This window comes from Pongo abelii, chromosome 4 (genome assembly GCF_028885655.2).
Source record: "Pongo abelii isolate AG06213 chromosome 4, NHGRI_mPonAbe1-v2.0_pri, whole genome shotgun sequence".
Classification (NCBI taxonomy): Eukaryota; Metazoa; Chordata; class Mammalia; order Primates; family Hominidae; genus Pongo; species Pongo abelii.
In genome coordinates, this window is record NC_071989.2 from 127,729,678 (window position 1) to 127,755,324 (window position 25,647).

At 37.9% G+C, this 25,647-nt stretch overlaps 1 protein-coding gene across 1 annotated transcript in view; it reads left to right on the forward strand.

The window, feature by feature from the left end:
• HSD17B4 (hydroxysteroid 17-beta dehydrogenase 4) overlaps positions 1-22,392 on the forward strand; it is a 99,584-nt gene extending 77,192 nt beyond the window's left edge. The window contains exons 18-24 of the mRNA XM_009240978.4: positions 5,280-5,349; positions 5,975-6,081; positions 7,176-7,262; positions 9,956-10,042; positions 11,329-11,467; positions 16,480-16,607; positions 21,964-22,392. Coding sequence (XP_009239253.2) covers positions 5,280-5,349; positions 5,975-6,081; positions 7,176-7,262; positions 9,956-10,042; positions 11,329-11,467; positions 16,480-16,607; positions 21,964-22,053 — 708 coding nt within the window. The 3' untranslated portion in view covers positions 22,054-22,392. The remainder of the gene's footprint in view (positions 1-5,279; positions 5,350-5,974; positions 6,082-7,175; positions 7,263-9,955; positions 10,043-11,328; positions 11,468-16,479; positions 16,608-21,963) is intronic.
• The last annotated feature ends 3,255 nt before the right edge of the window (positions 22,393-25,647 follow it).

Consider the following 25,647-nt stretch of genomic DNA (forward strand, 5'->3'; position numbering starts at 1 on the left):
GGCTTTTAAAGGAATAGGGTACACTGTTTTTTCTTTACTACTTCCATCTCTCTTTCTTTCTCTTTGACTTCTCCTTTGTCTCTTCCTCTCTTTTTAACTCTGACTTTCTGTGTCTGTCCCTCTTTCTCTGACTTCTTCTTTGTCTCTTCCTCTCTGTCTCTTTCTTTGACTTCCTGCCTCTTTCTTTCCTTTCTGCTGCCTCTGCCAGCTGCTTATGCTGCTGTTCTCCCCTCTCCTTCCCATTTTGATGGCTTTGTCAGTGTAAGATTCCCACCTCTTTGTGTTTTTGCATTGCGTGACTGGACGGGCATTTTTTGCCCTTCCAAATTGTCCTTCCAATGCCCAGACTTCAGGGTTGATTCCCTCCTCAAGTAGGGGACAACAAATGGGTAACTTGTTCCCCATATTCATGTAGATAATAGGTCCAGCCTTGGCAAATGTATCCCTCCCTAATAAGGGTGTGGGACTTTCAGGCATAACAAGAAAGGCATGTGAAAAGAGCAAAGTCTCCCAATTACAACTGAGGAGGTGGGAGAAATACATGTTTACAGGCTGTCCCAGGATTCCTCGGATGGTAACAGACCTTGAGGACAGTCGTCCAGGACAGGAGATTAACACTGAGAAGGCTGCACCAGTGTCCAGGAGGAAGTCAATTTCCTGGCCCTCAATAGTTAAACATACCCGGGGCTCAGTGAGGGTGATGACATGAGCTGGCACTTGCCCCGGGCACCCTCAGTCCTGTTGTTGGATCATCTGGTTGGGGGCTTCTGACCCAGGGAAGCTTCGTCCTCTGGGACAGTGCACCTTCCAGTGATTGCCTCGGCATAGTGGACACGGACGAGGGGGTAGCTTGTTTCTCATTGGACAATCTTTTTTAAAGTGTCCTTGCAAACCACACTGATAACAAGCCCTTCCAGGTGATTGGCGTGCTTCATTTTCTGTCCTCTCTGAACCACCAAGGTTTGTTTATCTGAGGGCCACGACTAAGGCTGTGGCCTTTCTCTGATCTCACTTTTCCTTTTGGGCCTGTTCCTCTTGGTCTCTATTATAGAACACCGAGGTTGCCAGGTTTAATAATGTCTCTAGATTTTGTTCAGGGCTCAGGGCTTGCTTTTGGAGCTTTCTCCTGATATCTGTGGCTGATTGGGTAATAAACTTTATCTTTTAGAATCAATTGACCCTCGAGTGATTCGGGTGACAGGGGAGTATATTTTCTTAAGGCCTCTCGTAGCCGCTTGAGGAAGGCAGAGGGATTTTCTTCCTTTCCCTGAGTTATGGTAGACATCACTGAATAATCCATGGGCTTTTTTCTAATTCTCCTTAGTCCTTCTAGAACACAGGTCAACAGATGTTTACGACTCCAGTCCCCATGATCTGAGTCAAGGTCCCAGTGGGGATCCATACTGTGGATGGCTTGCTGACCAGTAGGGAATTTGTCCCTTTCTTCGGCTGTCATTCTGTCATTTACTTGACTAAGATACCAGGTATCTCCAAACTCTTGGGCTGCAGCTAAAGCCGCATTCTTTTCATTAAAGGCCAGGGTTTGACCTAACAGTAGCATGACATCTCTCCAAGTGAGGTCAAAGGTTTGCCCTATACCCTGTAGGACATCTATGTACCTATCAGGATCATCTGAAAACTTCCCCAGGTCTGCCTTGATCTGCTTTAAATCAGAGAGGGTGAAGGGGACATGTACCCGGGTTGGGCCAAATCCCCCTCCCCCTACAGCTTGAAGGGGACATAACCGATAGCCTGGGGGTTTTGGTGGACTTTTGGAGATTTCTTTGCTTATTCCCTTCTGGGCAGGGGAGATTAGAGGAGGATTATTATTAATAGGAAGGGGAGCTATAGGGAGGCTAGAATATGGGGGTAAGCTGAGGGGTCCTCCTGCGGGATGTAAATTGCAAGCTTTGCATAGTTGTGTATTCTCCCTCAATGAAAGGAAAGCTTGGACATAAAGTATTTCACTCCATTTGCCTTCCCTCTTACAGAAAAGATCAAGCTGCAGGATAGTATTGTAATTTATACTTCCCTCAGGTGGCCATTTTTCCCCATCAGAGAGAGAATATTGGGGCCAAGCCGTAGTGCAGAAAAAATGAGCCGCCTCTTTTTCAGGGTTTGTGGGTCAAATTGGTCCCAATGGCTTAGGATGCATTTCAAGGGTGAGCCTGTTGATGCCTGAGTGTTTCCCATCTGAAAGACAAAACCACCCGTGGTTTTGGTTTGTTTTGTTTCTCCCCCTGCCCAAGAACCCGCAACGGTCACTGGACCCTGCTGATCGGAATAGTTGCACTCACCGACGCAGCAGCAGAAACACTAGTTTTCCTCTCAGACGACATGGAGGACCGAGGAAGTTCGGATTTAGTGGTCCTTACCGACGCATTCTCGAAAACATGCACCCTTGCCTGTCCTCCTAGACCACAAGGAGGACCGACCGAGAAAAATAGGATTTAGTGGCCCTTACTGACGCATTCTCAAAAACCTGTTAGAGTCCTAAGCATTCTCCTGTTAGTATTGGGACTTTACTCCTGTCCTATAAAGATGTTACGCCCCAAAAATGAAGTGGAGGGCCATCCCCTGGGGGAGGCAAGGGATCTCCAGAGTTGGAGGAATGACACCTTTTGTCCTCACTTATATGAATAGGAAGGACACGCTTTCTAAGGCTCCCCATATCCTAGCTTCGGTTGGGCCTATTAGTCTGAGGAGGGATCCTAAAATTCCAGGTAGTCCCCACTACAATGGGGCTTTGGGCAAAAATTATGTCTTTCTGATTGGTGAGCCCGGGTGCCTAAAGATGGTAACAGAGTCCTGGAGTTTATACTAGAAATCATTCTTATAGGAGAAACTAGAAAAGCACCAGAGACAGGTAGCAATTTTTAGAAGCGGGTCTAACCTCAGAGAAGAGAGGTGAGAGGAAGTTTGTCTGGCAGGCATTAGGACCCAGAGGGCAAGGGCCCAGATAGACAGGATAGATGGGCGAGTCTTGCTTGGGCGACATGCTTTTGAGAGTTCCGCTCATGGCCGCAGGGTCAACCAACATGTTGTCGGGACCCCGGAGCTGCATGGCTTTCCTCTCTGTCAACCCTTGGCTCTCCTCTCTGTCAACCCTTGGCTCCCAGAAGTACAGGAAAAGCGGAGGCTGGTTCTAGGCAAACCAACAGTCCCAACTCCGAAGAGTTGGGGGTTGTCAGAGAGCCCTTTCCCAGAAAGCCTGACACCTGTGTCTTTAGTCCGGCGGCCACGCTAGTCGCTTTTAACTGGCTGACAGGTGCCTGGTATTTAGCCCCCGAATTCTAAGGAAAAATAGGACAGAATAGCAAGCGAAAGGGGTCCGATGGTACTCACTGCTTGGCAATAGGTGATTGTCTCACCGCTCGGCGATAGGCGACAGTCTTACCGCTCGGCGATAGGCAACAGTCTCACCGCTCGGCGATTGTCCCACCGCTTGGCAACAGGCGAAAGTCCCATCTGGGTCGCCAAAATGTGTCCAGAATTGGTGGGTTCTTGGTCTCACTGACTTCAAGAATAAAGCCGCGGATGCTCGCGGTGAGTGTTACAGCTCTTGAGGTGGTGCATCTGGAGTTTGTTCCTTCTGATGTTTGGATGTGTTCGGAGTTTCTTCCTTCTGGTGGGTTCGTGGTCTCGCTGGCTCAGGAGTGAAGCTGCAGACCTTCGTGGTGAGTGTTACAGCTCTGAAGGCGGCACGTCTGGAGTTGTTCGTTCCTCCCGGTGGGCTCGTGGTCTCGCTGGCTTCAGGAGTGAAGCTGCAGATCTTCGTGGCGAGTGTTACAGCTCATAAAAGCAGCGTGGACCCAAAGAGTGAGCAGTAGCAAGATTTATTGCAAAGAGCGAAAGTACAAAGCTTCCACAGTGTGGAAGGGGACCCGAGCGGGTTGCCACTGCTGGCTCGGGCAGCCTGCTTTTATTCTCTTTATCTGGCCCCACCCACATCCTGCTGATTGGTAGAGCCGAGTGGCCTGTTTTGACAGGGCGCTGATTGGTGTGTTTACAATCCCTGAACTAGATACAAAGGTTCTCCACATCCCCATCAGATTAGTTAGATACAGAGTATCGACACACAGGTTCTGCAAGGCCCCACCAGAGCAGCTAGATACAGAGTGTCGATTGGTGCACTCACAAACCCTGAGCTAGACACAGGGTGCTGGTTGGTGTGTTTACAAACATTGAGCTGGATACAGAGTGCCGATTGGTGTGTTTACAATCCCTGAGCTAGACATAAAGGTTCTCCAAGGCCCCACCAGAGCAGCTAGATACAGAGTGTCAATTGGTGCACTCACAAACCCTGAGCTAGACACAGGGTGCTGATTGGTGTGTTTACAAACCTTGAGCTGGATACAGAGTGCCAATTCATGTATTTATAATGCCTGAGCTAGACATAAAGGTTCTCCAAGGCCCCACCAGAGCAGCTAGATACAGAGTGTCGATTGGTGCACTCACAAACCCTGAGCTAGACAGGGTGCTGATTGGTGTGTTTACAATCCCTGAGCTAGACATAAAGACTCTCCATGTCCCCACCAGACTCAGGAGCCCAGCTGGCTTCACCCAATAGATCCTGCACAGCGGCCGCAGGTGGAGCTGCCTGCCAATCCTGTGCCATGCGCTTGCATTCCTCAGCCCTTGGGCAGTCGATGGGACTGGGCACCGTGGAGGAGGGGGCGGCATTGGTCAGGGAGGCTCGGGCTGCACAGGAACCCAGGGAGGCGGGGGAAGGCTCAGGCATGGCGGGCTGCAGTCCTGAGGCCTGCCTGGCGGGAAGACAGCTAAGGCCCTGCGAGAAATCAAGCTCAGCGCCGGTGGGCTGGCACTGCTGGGGGACCCAGTGCACCCTCTGCAGCCCCTGGCCCGGGTGCTAAGCCCCTCATTGCCCGGGGCCGGGGTGGCCGGCTGCTCCGAGTGCGGGGCCCGCCAAGCCCAGGCCCACCCGGAACTCCAGCTGGCCTGCAAGCGCGGCGGGTACGTAGCCCGGGTTCCCGCTCGTGCCTCTCCCTCCACACCTTGCCTGCAAGCTGAGGGAGCCGGGTCTGGCCTTGGTCAGCCGAGAAAGGGGCTCCCACAGTGCAGCGGTGGGCTGAAGGGCTCCTCAAGTGTCGCCAAAGTGGGAGCCCAGGCAGAGGAGGTGCTGAGAGCAAGTGAGGGCTCTGAGGACTGCCAGCACGCTGTTACCTCTCAATACCAATAACCAGCCATGTTTTCTATTTTCCATTTAATGTATTCTAACAAAACACTGAGTTCTAGCTGTGTTCATGCTTTCTCCACAGGCTGCTTTGTACCGCCTCAGTGGAGACTGGAATCCCTTACACATTGATCCTAACTTTGCTAGTCTAGCAGGTGAGTTGCCGATAATATGTATCAATGAAAAATATTAGCTATTCAATATTTAATTAAATAATGTAAAGACACTACTACTTATGACTGGTAGTTTGAGTAACATTTAAAAAAAGTTATTTTATTTATTACATTTATGCAAAGGATATGGAAAGGTAGGAAATGTGTTCAGAAAATAGTGCACTTGAAATTCAGATTGTGGTGGAGGGAAGTTCCTGCTAGTGCGAGGTCTAGGATAGGACCATGAGGGTGGGTGTCTGAGTTATCACAAAGGACAAGGTCATTGGAGAGAGAGCAAGGAACTGAAAGGTTAGGGAAGGATCATCTACCTATGTGGATATTGAGAGTACCCTGGATGATTTCATGGTTACAACCAAAACTAAACAAAACAATTGTTTCCAGATCTCTCACATTCTTTTCCTGTTTTTTGTTTTTTTCTTTCTTTCTTTATTTCATAATTTCCTCCCAGGAAATACTCTTTAAAAAGTATCTACTTTGTTTTTTAAAAAAGATGGTATAATTCCTGCTAATGCAGTCTAAAGACGTTTTTAAAGTCCTGAATTAACTATACTTGATTTTTAAACTTTAAAGGTACCTGTATCTAACTCAGTGTTCTCTCTTTTCCTAGGTTTTGAGAAGCCCATATTACATGGATTATGTACATTTGGATTTTCTGCCAGGCATGTTTTACAGCAGTTTGCAGATAATGATGTATCAAGATTCAAGGCAATTAAGGTAAATGTATATTACTACATAATTTGAATATTACTTCCTTTTTCTATCTTTAGAGAAGAAAAGGGGTTTTAGTGATTTAATTGAAAATAGGTATTGTACTACAGCAGTGTACATTTTTATTATTTCATTGACCTGGCAATCAGCACACTTTCTTTTTGTAGCTATAAATAGCTCTGTTGCACATGAATCTGGAAGGATGCACAGTTGCAATTTTAACAGATAACTGGGTTGCTTTATAAATTAATTAGGTACATATATATATATATATCAGTACATATGCCTTGAAAACTCAAGATTTGCTTTTTTTAACTTTTATCATTTTCCTTAATTCAATTAAAAATGTTAAGTGGCTGATTAAATCCAATAAACATACCTCTACAGCAATATAATGACTGCATATTGTTTTAACTCTGTACTTTTTAGTTGATTTCAAATTTTTATCCATTATAAATAACAAGGAAAAATATCCATGCCATATTATTTTTGTGTACGTTTAAGCCAAAAGATGTACACCTAAAAAAGTTTAAGACATTGTCAAATAGCTCCAAAAGCTTTTAATTTATCCTCCATGCAGCAGTGAAAATATATTTTCTGATGCATTGCCTTTGATAGCACTGATTACTCTCATGTTTTTCGTTTTATTACAACTATTTTTTATTATCCAGTAATATATACACAGAGAAAATAATACAAGAAATTATGAAATAAAAAGTGGAATTATTTTGCTCTGTATACTCACCCCAGGCCTCATTCCTCACACTTAATTTGTACCACCTTTAACTTTAAGTTGTTCTGATGTACCTATGTAACTCTACCTAATATGATTATGGTTTTATTTCTTGATTTGTCAAGATAAAAAACACTATTTTTTGATGCCATACTTTGAAAGACAAGGAATTGGCTTACTTATATTAGTTACATGTTTATTTACTAATTTTATCATATTATACTTAGGTCTTTTATGAATTTAAATATCTTTAAACCTTGATTTTTTTTTTCTTTTGTGCTCTCTAATTTCCTTTTCAATTTTTTCCTCCTACAAGTAAAAGAGTTTCCTTTTGAAACATTTTTAACCCCACAATTCTTTTTTAAAGGCTCGTTTTGCAAAACCAGTATATCCAGGACAAACTCTACAAACTGAGATGTGGAAGGAAGGAAACAGAATTCATTTTCAAACCAAGGTATGAATTTTGCTTTGCCACCCTTCTCACATGCTTTATCATTGTGTTCCGTCTTATCATTTTTTTTTGGTTAGTACTATGGATAGAAAGTTCTTTTTAAGTAATGGTAAATTTTAATTAAAAATAAGATACATCTTGTCTGGCATTTTCAAAATTTTTATTTATCAGGCAACACTTAAAAAAAATAAAATAGAAGTGTTTTGCACCTTGTGTTTTATTTTCTCTTTTATTTTCAACTAAATTGGTAGCTATCTATGTAGCAGTGGCCCAGCTCTTCTGAAAACCCAGCCAACCATGTCTTTTTGGCTCAACTAGTCAATCAAGTCATTGTCAAAATATCATCTTAAAAAATTTAAAGGCATGACTCAGACAGATATATAGTGAAAACATGACAGAAATCTGTTTGACTCATTAATGAAGGATCTTGCAATATGATAAAACATGTTCAAAAGACAGAACAACAGTTTATGTGGTCCAATAGGAAAGTCATTCTAAAATAATTTTGCAGAGTTAGAAACAAAATTAGTTAATATCCTATAGAACAATAAAATCTTATCCTTTATGAGTTTTCTCTGGACAGAAATCATATGCATCTTGATTACACAAAAATCCACAAATTAACAAGTTACATCACAGAGTCTGGGCCTAACAAATAGTAAACGAGGTTATTTTGGGGTGAGGCTGTTAGCAATGCTGCAGTAAAATACTGAAAGGACATGCAATCGTTGTTTTATTTGCAAGTTATTAAAAGACAGTTTTTGTTAACACAGTTGACCAGGCTAATACTTTTTGGCTTGATCATTTCATGCTATATAGAGCATATTAAACAACTCCAATGATAATAGTAACAGCTTTTATTTATTGAGAACCTATAAACTGGCAATAGTATTTTCTTTAATATGCATAATAAATCTGTATGTAAATATAAGAAAATCTAGGTTCCTAAGAAAATCTAATCTAGGTGTCCTAAATAACTTGCTCATGGTCACACAGCAAGTGGTTGAGCTGGGATGGAAACCCGATCAGCATCGCTTCAAAGCTTTGATTACAGGCCCCAAATGTCTTTTCTGTATCATGTTTTCTTTCACAAATAGATAACTCTGCAAAATTCTTCTTACTTGGTTGCCTTACTCCTAATACCTTTCTGCTGGTTGTATATCATTTTCCTGCTTAATCTGTATATATTGTTTATTTTACTTTTCAAATTCCTCCTGTCCTTCAGGCTTAAGTTCAAGCTCCATTTTGCTCTTAGAGACAGTCTCTTACTATTCCCCACTTTCCTGCCCATACATACACTCAAATTGGTGTTCTCTGAAAGCCTTTGCAGCTAATACCTGTGCCATATATTTTGGAGCCCTCACATTTTCTAATTTGTTTTGTATGAGTAAGTTTTGCTTTTTGATTAAGATTATGAACTCTAAAAGTGTTAAGGACCATGACTATATTACAGGTTTTTATTTTCCTGAAATTCTGTTGATGAATAGTATGTAAATAATTTCTATGGATACAAACTTGAAGGGCTGAGAAATGATTAAATGTCTAAATATAATGTATTCTTGCCATTTTGTTAAATTGTAAGCATGCTGTCTTATCTTTTCAGCATATTAGCTATATTTCTCTTCAGTGATTATAGATATTCTTTTTCTATTAGTTTTAGGACTCCTTCTCTCCCTTCCTCCTTTTCTCACTTTCTCCCTCCCTTCCTCCATTCTTCCTTTCCTTCCTATTAAGATATAAGAAACATTTTAAACCAGTGTTTTAAAATGATTTGCTTGACTTTGGTAACAATAAAGTAATTTACTAAAGTGCATTTTGTTCATTAATTATCTCTTTCCATGCTTTTATGCTTTTCAATGTATGTAATTTGAAGTAAAGTGAACAAATTACTTGAAAGATCTTTTTTCCTCCAAAATATGATGAGATGTAGTCAAGAGAATGATCTTGATTGTTAAAAATCAAAGTTTTAATAAATGCTACGTTAAACTTTAGAAACTTATCCTATACATTTGTAGTAATACCATAATTTTTATGAAAGAATAGCCATTGGAATAATTTGAAATGAAGGACTAGGAATTAGAATTTGAATTCCTTTAATGACTATTTTGATAAAAGCCTATTTAGGCATTCAGTTTATGCTGTGTACACTTCCTCTTGAAATAAGACCTGGAATTACTGCTTAAAAAACACTATTATGATTTGTTCCTAGCCAATTTTATTCTATATTAGCAGAACAAATGTACTTTGAATACCACTATCTCATGTGGCTATTGTGCTATGCCTTTTACTATTTATAAGGATTCAGCATGGACTGAATTCTATTTATAAGAGTTCATCCCCGATCCCCACTTCCCCCCAAAAAAATGCCCAAAATACCAAGGCCCAGTCTCTATCAGTGTATTTGCGTTGGAATTTTGGGGGATGGGACCTCATAGGGTTTTTTTGTTTGTTTGTTTGTTTTAAAGGGCTCCAGTTGATTATAATGCCAGGGTTAGTAACAGTTGTATTAAATCAGAAAGCCTTTATGTTTGTTCATCTTGACATTTACTTTATCAGCCTTTTATTTTATCTGGATTATTATATTCTTTTTCATAGGAGGCAAAAATATGAATTTTAAACTTTGAACTGTTTTACACAGTGAAATTACACTTCCATTGTAATCAGAATAAATCTTTTTTTTTTCTTCTCCTCCTAAGGTCCAAGAAACTGGAGACATTGTCATTTCAAATGCATATGTGGATCTTGCACCAACATCTGATGCTTCAGCTAAGACACCCTCTGAGGTAGGCTATAAAAATTAGTAGCCAAGCTGCTTCCTCATTTAGGAATTTCAGTTAAGGTGACTTTAAGAGTGATTAGGCTACTTTAGAAAATTAACAACCATGAAACTATTCTTAATTCTTGAAGTGAAAGACATTAATTCAAAACTGCTTGGAATAGAAGGAATACTCTGGCAATTTATGAACTTTAAAAAACTTGTTTTGCAGGATACTAGGATATCTTTCAAGAGAACATAATTTTCTAGTTTTAGGGTAAATAAATCAGTTGTTTAATCAGAATCTTAAGCAAACAGCGTTTTGGAGAAAAATAGATTAAAAAGTTGAATATCTTGTACCTTTTTCTTGATTTAAAGATTTATATAAAGCTTTGTATGCAAATATATAAACCAGTAGTGTGTATAATTTATTAAAACATTGTATTCTTTATTAGCATGCTGAGACTTTTGATAAAAATGTTTATATTCTGTCTCTGAAATATTAACTTTGTAATATTGAGGTTTCAATACCCATGATCTTTAATTGTCTGTCATAAACCACATAACTGACTGAAAATTAAAATCCCTTAAGAATGGTCTAAGAAAAAAAAAAACTTAGGCTCGGTGTCTCACGCCTGCAATCCCAGCCCTTTGGGAGGCTGAAGTGGTTAGGTCACTTGAGGGTCAGGAGTTCAAGACCAGCCTGGCCAACATGGTGAGACTCCGTCTCTACTAAAAATACAAAAATTAGCCAGCCTTGGTGGCGGGCTCCTGTAATCCCAGCTACTCAAGAAGCTGAGGCAGAAGAATCACTTGAACCCGGGAGGTGGACGTTGCAATGAGCCAAGATTGCGCTACTGCATTCTAGCCTGGGCAACAAGTCTGTCTCAAAAAAAAAAAAAAAAAAAAAAACCCAAAACTTAAGAAGTTTTAGAGCTGTAAAGAAATTCAGGCTTCATGTAATTTAGTCTTATTTTATAAATAAAAAACACAAGACCATAGAAGTTGATTAATTTGATCAGGATCTTTCTGAAGTTAGCTAAAACATAAGTTGTCCAGTTCCTATTTTTCTTTTAAAATGTTATTTCTGAATTCTAGTAAAAGTAAAATCCTCTTATTAAGAGGACTGAGGTTCTGAGTGATGTATATAAATATAAAGAAAGTATGAAAGATACATTGTATGAAGAAAACTGACTTATTTATGTACAGAGTTTTAAAAAATCATTTTTTTTGCACATATGTTTTATAATCACTTTTCTCCTTGAGTTATTTTTACAGAACTTTTAAAGTTTATTTTTCTTTTGTTGTTATTAGGGCGGGAAGCTTCAGAGTACCCTCGTATTTGAGGAAATAGGACGCCGCTTAAAGGATATTGGGCCTGAGGTGGTGAAGAAAGTAAATGCTGTATTTGAATGGCATATAACCAAAGGTGGAAATATTGGGGCTAAGTGGAGTAAGTTATAGCCCTGATTTTATAATATTCTAAGGTAATTCTTAGTAAATAAAGTATCTTTTTAACAATTAAAGACCTTTGAAGATAGGTAAATCTTACCTTTTTAGGTAAGTTTTTTTTCTTTTCCTGTGGGAATGAATAGGTTTGGGAATGTCCAAAGGGGGGTTGTGTGTGTGTGTGTGTGTGTGTGTGTGTGTGTGTAAGAGATGTAGGGAATCAATTGAAATGAAAATACCTGTTTTAAGATTTCATTGTAATCCTTGAAAGTAGTTTAAACGGTCATCTTGGCTATATGCATCTTTATCTAATCTTCAGTTTCTTAAACATAAGGCAAATTCATCAAGTCAAAATGAAGTATTTTTAAGTCATGATATTTGACAGTTACAAAATTATTTTCTTCATACCAAAACAATAATTTGGATTATCTTAATTATCAATATAAAATCACTATTTTCTAGATATATACAGATTATAGTCAAAGGTGTTTGTTTATCTAATCTAGGGAAATTATCTATTAGAGTGCCATGCACCCAATATAAAACATCTTGCCGCAGAAAGAAAGCAGTCATATTTCTTTTCACTGATGTGGAGGTCCAAAGGGACCCTGGTACCATTTTGTGAAGAAAGAGAAATTAGAGGATAAAAAGAATAAAGAAAAAATATTCTGTCAGATCTTTTGCATCTGCTGTGTAACTCACATCCTTAATCATGGCACACACTTTAATTATAGAATATTCTAACCTCACCTTTATTTTCCTAGAGATTCTTCAATTAGGTTGAAAAGATGAAAATGGATAGGAGGTAGAACAATAAGTCCCTGAATTCCCTTTCAACAGAGTCTGTTGCTTGTCAAAGTTATCTTACTGTATTATGGTCATTTATAATTGTATGTTTTCTCTCATTTGACTTTGGGCTTAACCTTGAGAAATGGCTGCAGTTTGTCTATTTCTAGCTTCTAGTATGGTCAATAACACATAATAACTAGCCTGACTCTGTATATGTTGGAATGAGTGCTAAAAGCCATGTAGAAAGCATAGTTTTAGAAAATAGTATGGTTGCCTTTTAAAAAAAGGTTCTGAAATTGATGCTTTGGCTTCTATTAAAATAATACGTTTATTGTATGGATAGTGATATTTATTTTTTATTAAGTATGAGTGAAATATGTAAGTATAATATGATACCGATGAGATATTTCATAAGTAACTAACATATTTTATAGTATTTATTACTATTAATTTCTAAAGCTAGCCAGAAGTTGTTGTAGTAGACCCTTTGAATCCTATTTTATTGTTCTAAGCAACAGTAAAAATTCAGAGAAAATGAAAGATGACATAAAGGCATAAGGAAGATAAAGAATCAGAGGATTTATGTGACTTACAGAATAGTCTGCTCCTAAAAATTAAAACATAGGTACTCTTATCTGAAACTCCAGAAACCAAAAAGCTCTAAAAATGAAGTTTTTTTTTGTCATGATTCACTGGTGGTGAAGTCTGACTTGGACTTATATGATGCTGTCGATTGTCTTTAACTCACCTAGTGTGAGTTAGACAAGTATAGAAGTAATATGCTTGTTTATAGATTGTTGCACCGTTGGGGGCCTTTTGTAATATGGAATACATGTTTTATATATTATATTTCCTTCCTAAAATCTAATTCCAAATTCCAAAACACATCAGCCTGAAGCAGTTCATTCAGATAAGGACTTGTGGACCTGTACAGGTATATAAATAATTCTTGTAGAACACAAGTAATAAGAGACATGGAAAAGGGTGCTCTCTGCTTTCAGAGAATGGGAGGATTGGTTCATTCAATGAACATTTGAGTATTTATATGCCAAGTTCTCTGCTAGGTGGAGACTACAGATATGAATAGACAGGATGCCTTTTTTTTTGTTTTTTTTAAATCCATAGGGATAATTATTTACAGGCTGTGTGTCAGGAAAGGTGAAATACTGGGGTTGAGGAAACAAAGATTGTTGCATTGCAGAGTGAAAGGAAGACCTCAATTAAGGAAATGGTAATAATGGAGAGGAGAGGGCCTATGTGGAACATTGCTAAGATTGAATTGGCTAACTTAGCTACTGATTATGTCTAAAAATCAAGAGGAATGAGAAAGAGTCAAAACTAATACTGTGATTTTGAGCCTATGTGCTTGAGGATGTTGACTGCTTTACTAGGAGTATGAAACAGGTAGAGGAGGGAGGTTTGGGAGAGAAGAAGATAAGTTGTGGTACCAACACTGTAGCCAACCAAGATCTGGACTAGATTGTGGGGACTGTGGGCCTGGAATTTAGGAGTAACTTCATAGCTGGAGGCAGAGAGTTGGAAAGCATATTTGAGGAATTAGTAGTTGGAACCAAGAACATTGGCTTCATTCACCACCTTGCTTCATGACATGCAGGAAGAAAATGGAAGGAAAATCTTTGTTGGTCCTGCTGTTCCTGTTCACTTTATGGAATAATGGTTCTAAAATTTCCATTTGTCTGTAAACAAAATGAATATCATAGAATTTGGCCCACAGGTTTTAAATATGCAATTTATTGGTATTTTAGGCAAAGACAATCCTGTACTTTCAAATAGAAATCTATTGTTTATATGTATCCAATACCTGTAAAATAATATTACTGAAACTTTTTACAAATACTTATTTCCATGTGCTGAATACAATGTTGCTGAGCAAAATCTGTTTTGTTTTCTTTAGGATGATAGGTTTAAGTTGGTTGGCATTGAGCAGTTTGGTTGTTTTCCTCCTGAATTTAAATTTGGTTTCCTTTCACATGTTTGTAATCATTTCCATTATAGGAACATAAGTGGAATTTACATTTAGTTGGCAAGATACTATGGATTTTTGTTTGAATATTGTTTTTGTTTGAATAAATAATAAAATGAGCCGAGTTTTAAAAGGCATGTACCATAATTAGTTGTGTAGAGTTAAGTCTGCATATCTGGACTAAATGCAAGCCTCCATTATGTGCTATATATGTACTGTATGATGATGTGACTGGATGAGGTTGTTCTTTGACTGTTAGAGGTTATCTATTTTGAATCTTAGACATTTGCCACAGTATGTAAGAATGTACAGAGGTTTGGGAACTGGCATTCTTTTGATACCAGAATAATTAATTCTTGAGGATACCATGTGATCATTAAAACCTCTGAGCTCCTGGGTTGGTACTCATCTTCTAGCAGTCAAACCAGATTGCCGCTTAGGATTCTCAACTTGGATATAAACTAAATCTCAAGGGTGTTGGTTCCAAACGTTGGATTTGGATTGAAATGAGTGTCTCATGCATTTATAGAAAAGTCTTGAAAGATTTTCCTTGAAAAGGATATATGCTCTGCAGTTAGGAATGGGGGCCTATTTGTTGGAGGTGTATCTGCCTCAGGGTTACTCTCTATTCCCAAAGCAACAGTGTTTCTTCTCTTACTAACAGCAGCTCCTGACTGCATGCTCATGTACATTTATCTTCAAAAGTACACACAAATGCACAAAATCACTTAAAACAATTCTGACTTTCCATCTTCTGTGTGTTATTCATCTTTATAACATCATTTTGTACTTTTTTTGTTTGAAACAGTTTGAGAATTACAGAAAAGTTGCAAAAATACTAGAGAACTTTTGTCTTTGATCCAGTTTCCTCAAATTGTTAAAATTTGTATCTCATCTTCTTTACTATTTTTTTCCATCATATGTGTTTTTTTCTTCTGAGGCATTTAAGAGTAACTTGCAGACATGATGTCCCTTTATGCCTAAGAGACTATGCTACTAGCATATTCTAAGAACAAAGACATTCTCTTATCTATTCACACAACAAAGATCAATATCAGGAGATTAACATTGATGCAGTATATTAGCTAATCTACAGATCTTGTTAATATTTCAGTTGTCCCAATAATGCCCTTTATAGCAAAACAATAATAATTAGTATTCATTATTAAAATGAAGAAAGAAAAAGAATTGATCAGGGTCCCATCTGGGATTATACATTACATTTTGTTCTTAGGTCTCTAGTCTGCTTTAATCTGGATGAGTTCCTCAGTCTTTGCTTTTCCCAATTTTGAGATATTTGAAGACTGGAGACCAATTATTTTATAGCCTGTGTCTTGGTTTGTTTTTAGTTCATGCTTTTTTCATGATTAGTTTTAGTTTATGAACTTTTGGCAGGAATAACACAAAAGTAATATGCTCTTGGTGTGATTTTTAAAAAAATCTTAATTTTTAACCTGGGTTTTTTTCTTTGTGTTTGTTATTATTAATATATATATATTATATATATATTTTTTGGGGTAGACATCCTTCTTTCATGTGCTTTTCCATTTAACAAATAATTCCTAAGTATTTTCTCTTCAAGGAAGTATAGGGGATACAAAGACAAAACATGTTTGTGCCAGCAAAGACCTAATATTAAGGGAAGGTAGCATAAACAAAAACAGTTCCTTCTTTCTCCTGTAGTGACCCTTTGTGATTTGTAAAGTATATATCCCAATAAGATCCTCAGGGGTCTCCAAGTTTTCAAATGCCATATTCTCATTTGTTACCTCACCCCTCCCTCATTAAATGCTGTAAAGTATGACTGAAATTGTTATAGACTCTTTCAGAAGCTTAGTTATTAATAAATACAGAGCTAAAAATCAACAGTAAGATGCCTATAATGAATTCTGCCACTAAGAGAAAATGAATACAATCTCTTTCTTCACTTCTGCAATAAGATTAGCTGTGATCTTATAGGTGTCTATAAACTCAAGGTGATGGTGATGGTTGCAGACCATGAACTGAGCCACTATAGAACTGGAAGTTCCACTTCTTTACCTCAAATTTCTGTATTCTTGTATTTCTATATTTTGCTTTTTTTCTAAATGACAGATAATGTATAATTGATTGATAGAATATGTGTAGAATAAGTGCCACATTAACGTGGAAACGATAGAAATGTCTGCATTTTACTTGGTTTATTTTACCCTCATTTTGTGGAGAGAAAAAGATACACATTGGTTTCTTCCTATTTTTCCCAGCTATTGACCTGAAAAGTGGTTCTGGAAAAGTGTACCAAGGCCCTGCAAAAGGTGCTGCTGATACAACAATCATACTTTCAGATGAAGATTTCATGGAGGTGGTCCTGGGCAAGCTTGACCCTCAGAAGGTAATGTTCTCAAATGTTCATTTATTCATTGTTTCATTGTTTCCTCTTTGACAATTGCAGTTTTTAAGCTGATGCCCAAATTCTGATTTATAAGCCAGGTTTCTTACAACTCTGAAGATGACACAGTTGCTACTGATATTCTGGTTGACAGGTCATATATTTCTTTTTTAATGGAGTTTCACCTGACACTTTTTAAGACTGAACCCACATCTAGATTTTTTAATATATTCTGTTATGTGTTCAAAGGTGAAAAACCATATGACATTAGTAGATACTACATAAAATTAGACATTCCCAATAAATAAGATTAAGAAATCATTGAATATTGGAACTAGAAGGATATTTTAACATAATAGCCAATGTCTTACTTAGGGTGAATCTTAGAGGCATTTCAGTGGAAAATCATGATTAAGACAAGAGTGCCTTCTGTGATGATTATTTAGTTAATATTATTTTGAAACTTTTGACCAATCCACAAATATACAAAATTAAAGTAATTGATGTGGCAATTAGAATGGAGGAGAAAAATTTGTTATTTTCAATTTGTGATTATGTAGCTAGAAATTCCAAGGGAACTAACTTATTGATTCTTAGAATGAAGGAGTTTCAAACAAATGGCTGAGTGCAGTTATTTAAAAATACTTTCACATAGGAGTAATTTGAATAAATGAGGAAATATATGACTTTCCTGTATAGAAAGACTAAAAGGAATTGTAAAGTAGTATAGTAGGTAAAAAGTAGTCTTTGGCATCAGATAAAATCTAAATTTGAATCTTGCCCCTGTCACTTCATCCAAAAGCCTCATTTTTCTCATTTGTAAAATGAGTTTAATAATTGTAATGTTTACAAAGGCTTGTTATAAGAACTAAACCCAATAATATGTATGGAGAGCTTAGTATAGTGCTTGGCAATGCAGTGCACCCTCTGTTAATTTCTTTCCAGGAATTTATTTAGTACCTATTCAGGTTCTAGGTATTGGCTGAATTAAGACAAAACCCTACTGTATGGAGCTTCTTTTAGTGTACTGATGCAAAAGAAATAAAATCTCAAGTTAGAGAAGAATAAGCCTGAGTAGAGTGTTAGAGCAATGACTGGCAAACTTTTTCTGTAAAGGGTTACATAGTAAATATTTTAGGCTTTGTGGGCAAGATAGTCTCTGTTGCAGCTCTTCAGCTTTGCCATTGTAGCCTTAAAGTAGCCATAGAGAATATGTAAATAATGGAGTGTGACTGTGTTCCAATAAAATTTTATTTAGAGAAACACACAGCCACTAGATCTGGTTCTCCAGCTGTTGTTTGTCATCCCTTGAGTTAGAATGTGACAGGACAGGGGAACTATTTTAAATAGGTTGTTTAAAATACCTTCTGGGGGTTTTCTAAGGTACCTGAAATGCCTGATAGAGATTTGAACGGAGTATCAGAATGAGTCATCAGACTAAGGAAACAACTAGTACAAAGGCCTGCCGCGCGAGGAACTTGGCTCCACTTAGTCTTCTCTGAGCTCCATAGTGAGAGAACCACCCTCTACTTGACCACTCTGCTGGGAAACTTTCTGGCATGTCAAACTTACTGTGACCAAAATAGAACTTGTGATTTATATTTCTCTCCCAGTCTCTTCCTTCTTAATTAGTGGCACCATCATCTATTTACCCAAATTAATAAGCCCAGAAATGTAAAAATTATCTTAGATTCCTTCTGCCCTTCTGTATCCTTTTCTTCCTTACTTCTGTCTGATCTTTCTCCAAAATATATCTTGAATTCATCTTCTCTTCCTCTCTAGGGATATCACAGTGATCCTAGCCTCTGTCATCTCTCACCTGTCTTACTTCTTCCAGTCTTGTCTCTCCTATTCAGTCTGTTGTTCTCCACCCAGGAGCCAGAGTAATCCTTTAAAAATGTAAATCAGATTAGATTATTTATGTATGTTAGTCATTTCTACTACTTTCATTAATTACTGGTTCATATTTATCATCCCATTTGATAAAAAATCTCCAGGATTTCCTTTTGCACCTGTATAAAATCCAAGTTAGCTGTTACCATGTTGTGTATGATGTTTCTTTCCCTTGCTCCTTTTTCAGGCTTCATCCCATGCCACTTGCCCCATCACCTGTAATGCTAATTCTAGTTATTTTGTTGTTATTTTGTCCTTCCTTTCAGTTCCTTACCATCAGCTTTTACTCCTTCAATGTCTATGCATTTGCCTTTTCTGGAATTTCTCCTCCTAGCTGTTTGCATGGCTGGCTTCATTTCATCCAAAGTAGTTTCTTCCTGTTATATTCTGATAGCATCCTGTTTTCTCCTTCATTGCATTTATAACAGGCTTTAATTATTTGTTTACATTTTACTTTTTGACTCCCCTAGTTTAATGTTAGCTCTGTGAGAACAGGGACAGATATTCAGCCTAGCCTAGAATATTGCCTAGTATACTGTAGACATTCATACTCAGGTAGATTAAAGCAAATATAGAGGTAAGGAATGAAAGCTCAATATCAGAAGTTTAGGCTGTATAGAAATTAGAAACTTCTGCATGTCAGACTCTATAGTATATTTCCATAAATCGAGGGAAAATAATAAAATGATGATACATAGTATCATTCCAAAAATTCTGGAAAGCACTACAACCTCAATAGAAAAAGTGGACAAAAGTCCATAAATGATAGATTGGATTAAGAAAATGTGGCACATACACACCATAGAATACTATGCAGCCATAGAAATGGATGAGTTCATGTCCTTTGTAGGGACATGGATGAAGCTGGAAACCAGCATTCTCAGCAAACTATTGCAAGGACAAAAAACCAAACACTGCATGTTCTCACATGTGGGAATTGAACAATGAGAACACCTGGACACAGGGTGGGGAACATCACACACGGGGACCTGTCATGGTGTTGGGGGAGAGGGGAGGGATAGCATTAGGAGATATACCTAATGCTAAATGACGAGTTAATGGGTGCAGCACACCAACATGGCACATGTATATATATGTAACAAACCTGCACATTGTGCACATGGACCCTAGAAGTTAAAGTATAATAATAATAATAAAAAAGAAAAAGTGGACAAAAGGTATGGAACAGTAATTAATGAAATAAATAGAAATGACTAATATACAAAAGAAAAAAATTTTTCCCAGTATCCAAAAATACAAATTAAAGCATATTATTTTTGCCTCATATTTTCAAAGTGTAAGAAAATAGTATTTTTAAGGTTGGGATAAGATAATTTACATACAGCTGGAGGGAATATAAAATTGGTATAGGCCAGGCACAATGTCTTGTGTCTGTAGTTCCAGCACTTTGGGAGGCCAAGGCAGGAGGATTGCTTGAGTCCAGGAGTTTGAGCCTGGGCAACACAGTGAGACCCTGTCTCTACCAAAAAAAAAAAAAAAAAATTAGCCTGGTGTGGTGGCACACACCTGTAGTCCCAGCTACTTGAGAGGCTGAGTTGGGAGGATCACTTGAGCTCAGGAGGTTTAGGCTGCAGTGAGTGTGATCATGCAGCTGTAGCCTGGGTGACAGAGCAAGACCCTGTGTCAGTCAATCAGTAGTTGGTATAGCCTTTCTGGAAAGCACAGTGCTTCCAGACCTTCTTCCTTTATGGCAGTTTATAGTCTTACTACTTTTTGCATGGCACTCCTAGGCCAAACCATATACCTAACAGTTTCATTTATGAAGTAGTTCGAAACAATTAACTTTTTGTGTTCAACCAGTATGACTGTATTTCCCTCCCAAATTAACAGTATTGGGAAAGTGCCCCTGAGAGAGTTTGCTGTGATGTCCGGTGCGTGGCAGTGCAGAGTTTGGAAACTGGCAATATGGACGTATGGTTAAGGGCTTTAAGAAATAAGAAAATAGATAGGAGGAAAGATTTATGTACAAAATTCTTCTGCTCAAAAATGTCCAAAATTGATATTTTTACTTCTAGTAATTAGGTGTTCTTGTTTTAGGTTGTAAATCTCTTTCAGAGTTTAGTACATACATAGCAGGCTGGCCTAAGTACTGACTCCTTCCCTGCAAGAGTTGCAGACCATCGTTTTGTTTGTTTTTTGTAACTGCATAGTGAAAGAAATCTTAGTTTTGAAATTCTGGTCTCCTGTTTGAATGCATTTGATTGTGACTGAATGAGCTCTCTCTTACTATTTCTGGAATAAAAATTTGTTGCCTTTTCTCCAGTTCACGAGGGTTTGCTTCTGAGACTAAGTGCTGCTAGTTAACAAGTATTGTTAACAAGCATTGTTGAGCAAAGAACACCTGAGTTTAAGCCCCGGCCCTACTTCTTGCTGGCTCTGTAGACTTGAGCAGGTTATTTAATAAGCTCTCTGAAATTCAGTTTCTCATCTGTCAACTGGGGTAAGAACTGCTAATGTGCCCACTTCAAATTGACAGCTATGATTCTTAAGTGAGATTATATTTGTGGAGCTGCTTTGTAATGCTCAGTGTATATAGGTATCACTATTTTTTCCATTTAGCTAGAAATCTAGAGGCTTTTTCTCTTCATATTTTATGTAAGCTATAAAAACTATGATTGATTATTTTTATTTTACTGATAGGGAATTTACACTGAAGGAGAACTTAAGGAACTTGCACCAGTTTCTGTATCAGGTTAGATACAAAACTGCTACAGGAACCCTTCATTTTTTAACACACCAGCTTTTGCTTGGTAATAATGATGAATTAATACTCTCTTATCACATGTCAAACTACTAAGCTAAGCACTGTACACATTATTTTATTTAACACACACAATAGAGTTGTGTTATTTAGGTACTGTTGTTATGCCTTTTATAGATGAGGAGATTGAAGCTCACAGAGGCCACATATCTAAGCATTTTCTCAAGCTCACCTTGCTATTAAGGGGCAGAGCCTGGATTTTAACTCAGGCATTCTGATGCTACAGCCGTGATCTATTCAACATTGTGTTATGTTCTCTAATTTGTCATTTCATGGCTTTTTAGTTCATGAAACTATAGTAAATATTTTAAATTTGCTTTTAAAAGTTCTGAATTGAATATTTTTATTAGGAATACAGTGTAGCCTTTTATTAATATGGTCTCAAATTGTAAGAACATAAAGTAAAGCCAGAAACGTAGGTTGAAACAGAACTCCCAGATTCATGAGTTCAGATAAATTATTGTATAGTTTTCTAAAATACACAGGAGTGATTTTTCTTTTTTTAGATGTCTAAAAAAATGTGCTATCTATAGTTATTAAATTGTCATTGCTAAATAAAAGTTGCCTTTGTTGTCCAGAATTATTAGCTCAATTGTATTCAGTCTGAATAATGATCTTAAAAAAAAAAGAAATAAACTATAACATGTTAACAGTTGGCACTCTTTTTCCCTCGTCTCCTTGCAGGCATTCTTTAGTGGCAGACTGAAGGCCAGAGGGAACATCATGCTGAGCCAGAAACTTCAGATGATTCTTAAAGACTATGCCAAGCTCTGAAGGGCACACTACACTATTAATAAAAATGGAATCATTAAATACTCTCTTCACCCAAATATGCTTGATTATTCTGCAAAAGTGATTAGAACTAAGATGCAGGGGAAATTGGTTAACATTTTCAGATATCAGATAACTGCAGATTTCCATTTTCTACTAATTTTTCATGTATCATTATTTTTACAAGGAACTATATATAAGCTAGCATATAATTATCCTTCTGTTCGTAGATCTGTATCTTCATAATAAAAAAATTTTGCTCAAGTCCTATTTCCTTAGAATCTGCGATAGCATTGATAAGTTGAAAGGAAAATTAAATCAATAAAGGCCTTTGATACCTTTTTTTTGTGATTTTCTGTTTTTTTATTTATTGATATGCCAGTTTTTATGTGAATTTCCATGTATGCACTCATTTTTCATACTTTGTTCTGATAGTATTCTGTTTTAAAGCAAGAGAAAAGTCTTTGTATTCCCAAATAGTTTTCTTTCTTCTCCCCTCCCCTTTGCTGGAAATTCTTTACTACATATAATGTTTATAAATCTACCAAGTATAGCTTTCTTGAAGAATCAGCAGTCTCAAATCAGAAAGATGGTCACTAGCAAGTACTGCCACATCACTGTTTTCCTCAGCATTTAGGTCTGATGAAGTGTACTGGGAGATGCTCTTTGGATGAGTTGGCTGCAGAGGTGACCAGCAGCAGGTGGGATGTTAAGCTCAGGGATGGAGTAAATTTCAATCATGTAACACAGCTGAGGAGAATATGTGTGGGTGGCTAGTACGGGCTGAGTTTCCCAGGAAGCTAACTTTGAGATGGAGATTCATGTGCAGGAAGTTGATTTGGGAGGTGCTTTTATGAGCAGCACCTGCCAGGAGAAGCAAAGGAAGCAGAGCTGGGCAGATGGAGACATTAGGCTGTGGCTACAGTTACCATAAGGCCTGGACTGATCTTTTGGGGAGCTCTGAAGCTGGAATGGCCATTCAGAATTGTCCTGAGGCAAGTAGTCATTGGTTATGACCTGCCCTGCAATGGGGCCATGACCTTGGTCAAAGCGGCAGAGCAATTCCTGGAGTTGGCTTGCCCAGCAGTTGGGGGAATATGTCTTTTTTTTTTTCCTTAACACTTTTAAGTTCAGGGGTACATGTGCAGGATGTACTGGTTTGTTACATAGGTAAACATGTGCCGTGGTGGTTTGCTGCACAGCTCATACCATCACCTAGATATTAAGCCCAGCATCCATTAGCTATTCTTCCTGAAGCTCTCCCTCCTCCCACCTTCACCCCTGCAACAGGCCACAGTGTGCGTTGTTCCCCACCATGTGTCCATGTGTTTTCATCATTCACCTCCCTCTTATAAGTGAAAACATGCAGTGTTTGGTTTTCTGTTCCTGCGTTAGTTTGCTAAGGATAATGGCCTCCAGCTCCATCCATGTCCTTGCAAAGGATATGATCTCACTCTTTTTTATGGCTGCAGAGTATCCCATTTTATATAGCTACCACATTTTCTTTATCCAGTCTATCATTGATGGGCATTTGGGTTGATTCCATGTCTTTGCTATTGTGAATAGTGCTGCAGTGAACATTTGTATGCATGTACCTTTATAATAGAATGATTTATATTCCTTTGGGTAAATACCCAGTAATGGGATTGCTGGGTCAAATGGTATTTCTGCCTCTAAGTCTTTGAGGAATTGCCACACTGTCTTCCACTATGGTTGAATTAATTTATACTCCCCCCAACAGTGTAAAAGCGTTCTTATTTATTTACAGCCTCACCAGCATCTGTTGTTCCTTGATTTTTTAGTAATCGCCATTCTGACTGGCATTAGATGGTATCTCGTGGTTTTGATTTGCATTTCTCTAACGATCAGTGATGTTGAACTTTTGTTCATGTTTGTTGGCCACATGTGTGTCTTCTTTTGAGAAGTATCTGTTCATGTCCTTTGCCCACTTTTTAATTGGGTTATTTTTTTTCCTGTACATTTGTTTAGGTTCCTTGTAGACTCTGGGTATTAGACCTTTGTCAGATGGATAGATCGCAAAAATTTTCTCCCGTTCTGTAGGTTGTCTGTTCACTCTGATGATAGTTTCTTTTGCTGTGCAGATGCTCTTTAGTTTAATTAGATCTCATTTGCCAATTTTTGCTTTTATTGCAATTGCTTTTGATGTTTTTGTCATGAAATCTTTGCCCATGCCTATGCCCTGAATGTTACTGCCTAGATTTTCTTCTAGGGTTTATAGTTTTGGGTTTTTACATTTAAGCCTATAACCCATCTTGAGTTAGTTTTTGTATAAGGTGTAAGAAAGGGGTCCAGTTTCAATTTTCTGCATGTGGCTAACCAGCACTCGCAGCATCATTTATTAAACCTATTAGAGAATCTTTTTTCCATTGCTTGTTTTTGTCAAGTTTGATAAAGATCAGATGGTTGTAGGTGTGCAGTCTTATTTCTGAGTTCCCTGTTTAGTTACATTGTTCAGTATGTCTGTTTTGTACCAGTATCATGCTGAGGAATATGTCTTTCAATCCTGAATGGGGCTTTGTAGAACTCAGCACACTTTATTTGAGGAAACAAGAATGCAAATTCAGGGATCAGGGGAGAGGGTTTCAGAAATTTGGAATTGTGATACTTAGAACAGTGATGGAACAGTAGAAGACCTCAATATGTTACTGATTTTAATGAGTGAACAGAATAAGTAGAAGGCATAGGAAGAAGTTATATTTTTGGCAATTATGCCTTTGTCTCATGAACTGTATAGTATTTTTAAATTTAATTCAGAGTGATCTGTTGTTATGCCAATTGAATTAATTGAATTAATTGTTGGACATTTGGGTTGGTTCCAAGTCTTTGCTATTGTGAATAGTCAATGGCAGTATTTTTAATGTTGGTCTATTATTGTACTAAATAGTTGTTTATATTGAGCTTGGGAAAGCTTTCGTGTCCAATAGAAATAGCATATTAAAATAAATGCCACTGTATATTAATGAAAGTGTTGATTATATACCCTAGATACTTAAAACTTAAGGAAGTTATGTTTTAATTTTCTTACACATCTCTGTCAATATTTATGGTCAGAGAACTACTCATATCCAAATTTGGCAACTTATCAGTCGTGTTCCTTAACCCTTCTGTAATATTTAATATTGTCAAATGCCCCATCTTCCTTAATTCTTCTTACCTTTCAATGAGAAATATATTAACTTCTTAATGAACCTGTTAATCTGACTTGTCTCTTTTGTGATTTCCTTTGACTACCAGTGAAGTTCATTTAGAGAGTCAGTTCTCCAGGTTTTTACTGGGATCTTATTCACATGGGCTCCTCTCCCTGAACACATCCCCAAATTCCAGACTCAGGAGGAAAGCAGGTGTTTATCATAAACCACATTGTTTGTAAAAACATGACACAGAGAGCCACTCAGTGAGGGAATGGTGGGAAGCTTCCCAAAATTTAAGTTCCCAGATACCAGCCAGGGTCAACCTCAGAAGCATTCTAAGGGCAGCAGGCTCAAGGTCTGCTTTGTTAGCTCTTTTTCTACACTGATAGGCTCAGCCCCAGCCAAGCCACATGGCCTAAGAGCAAATCAGGTGTGATATCAGGAA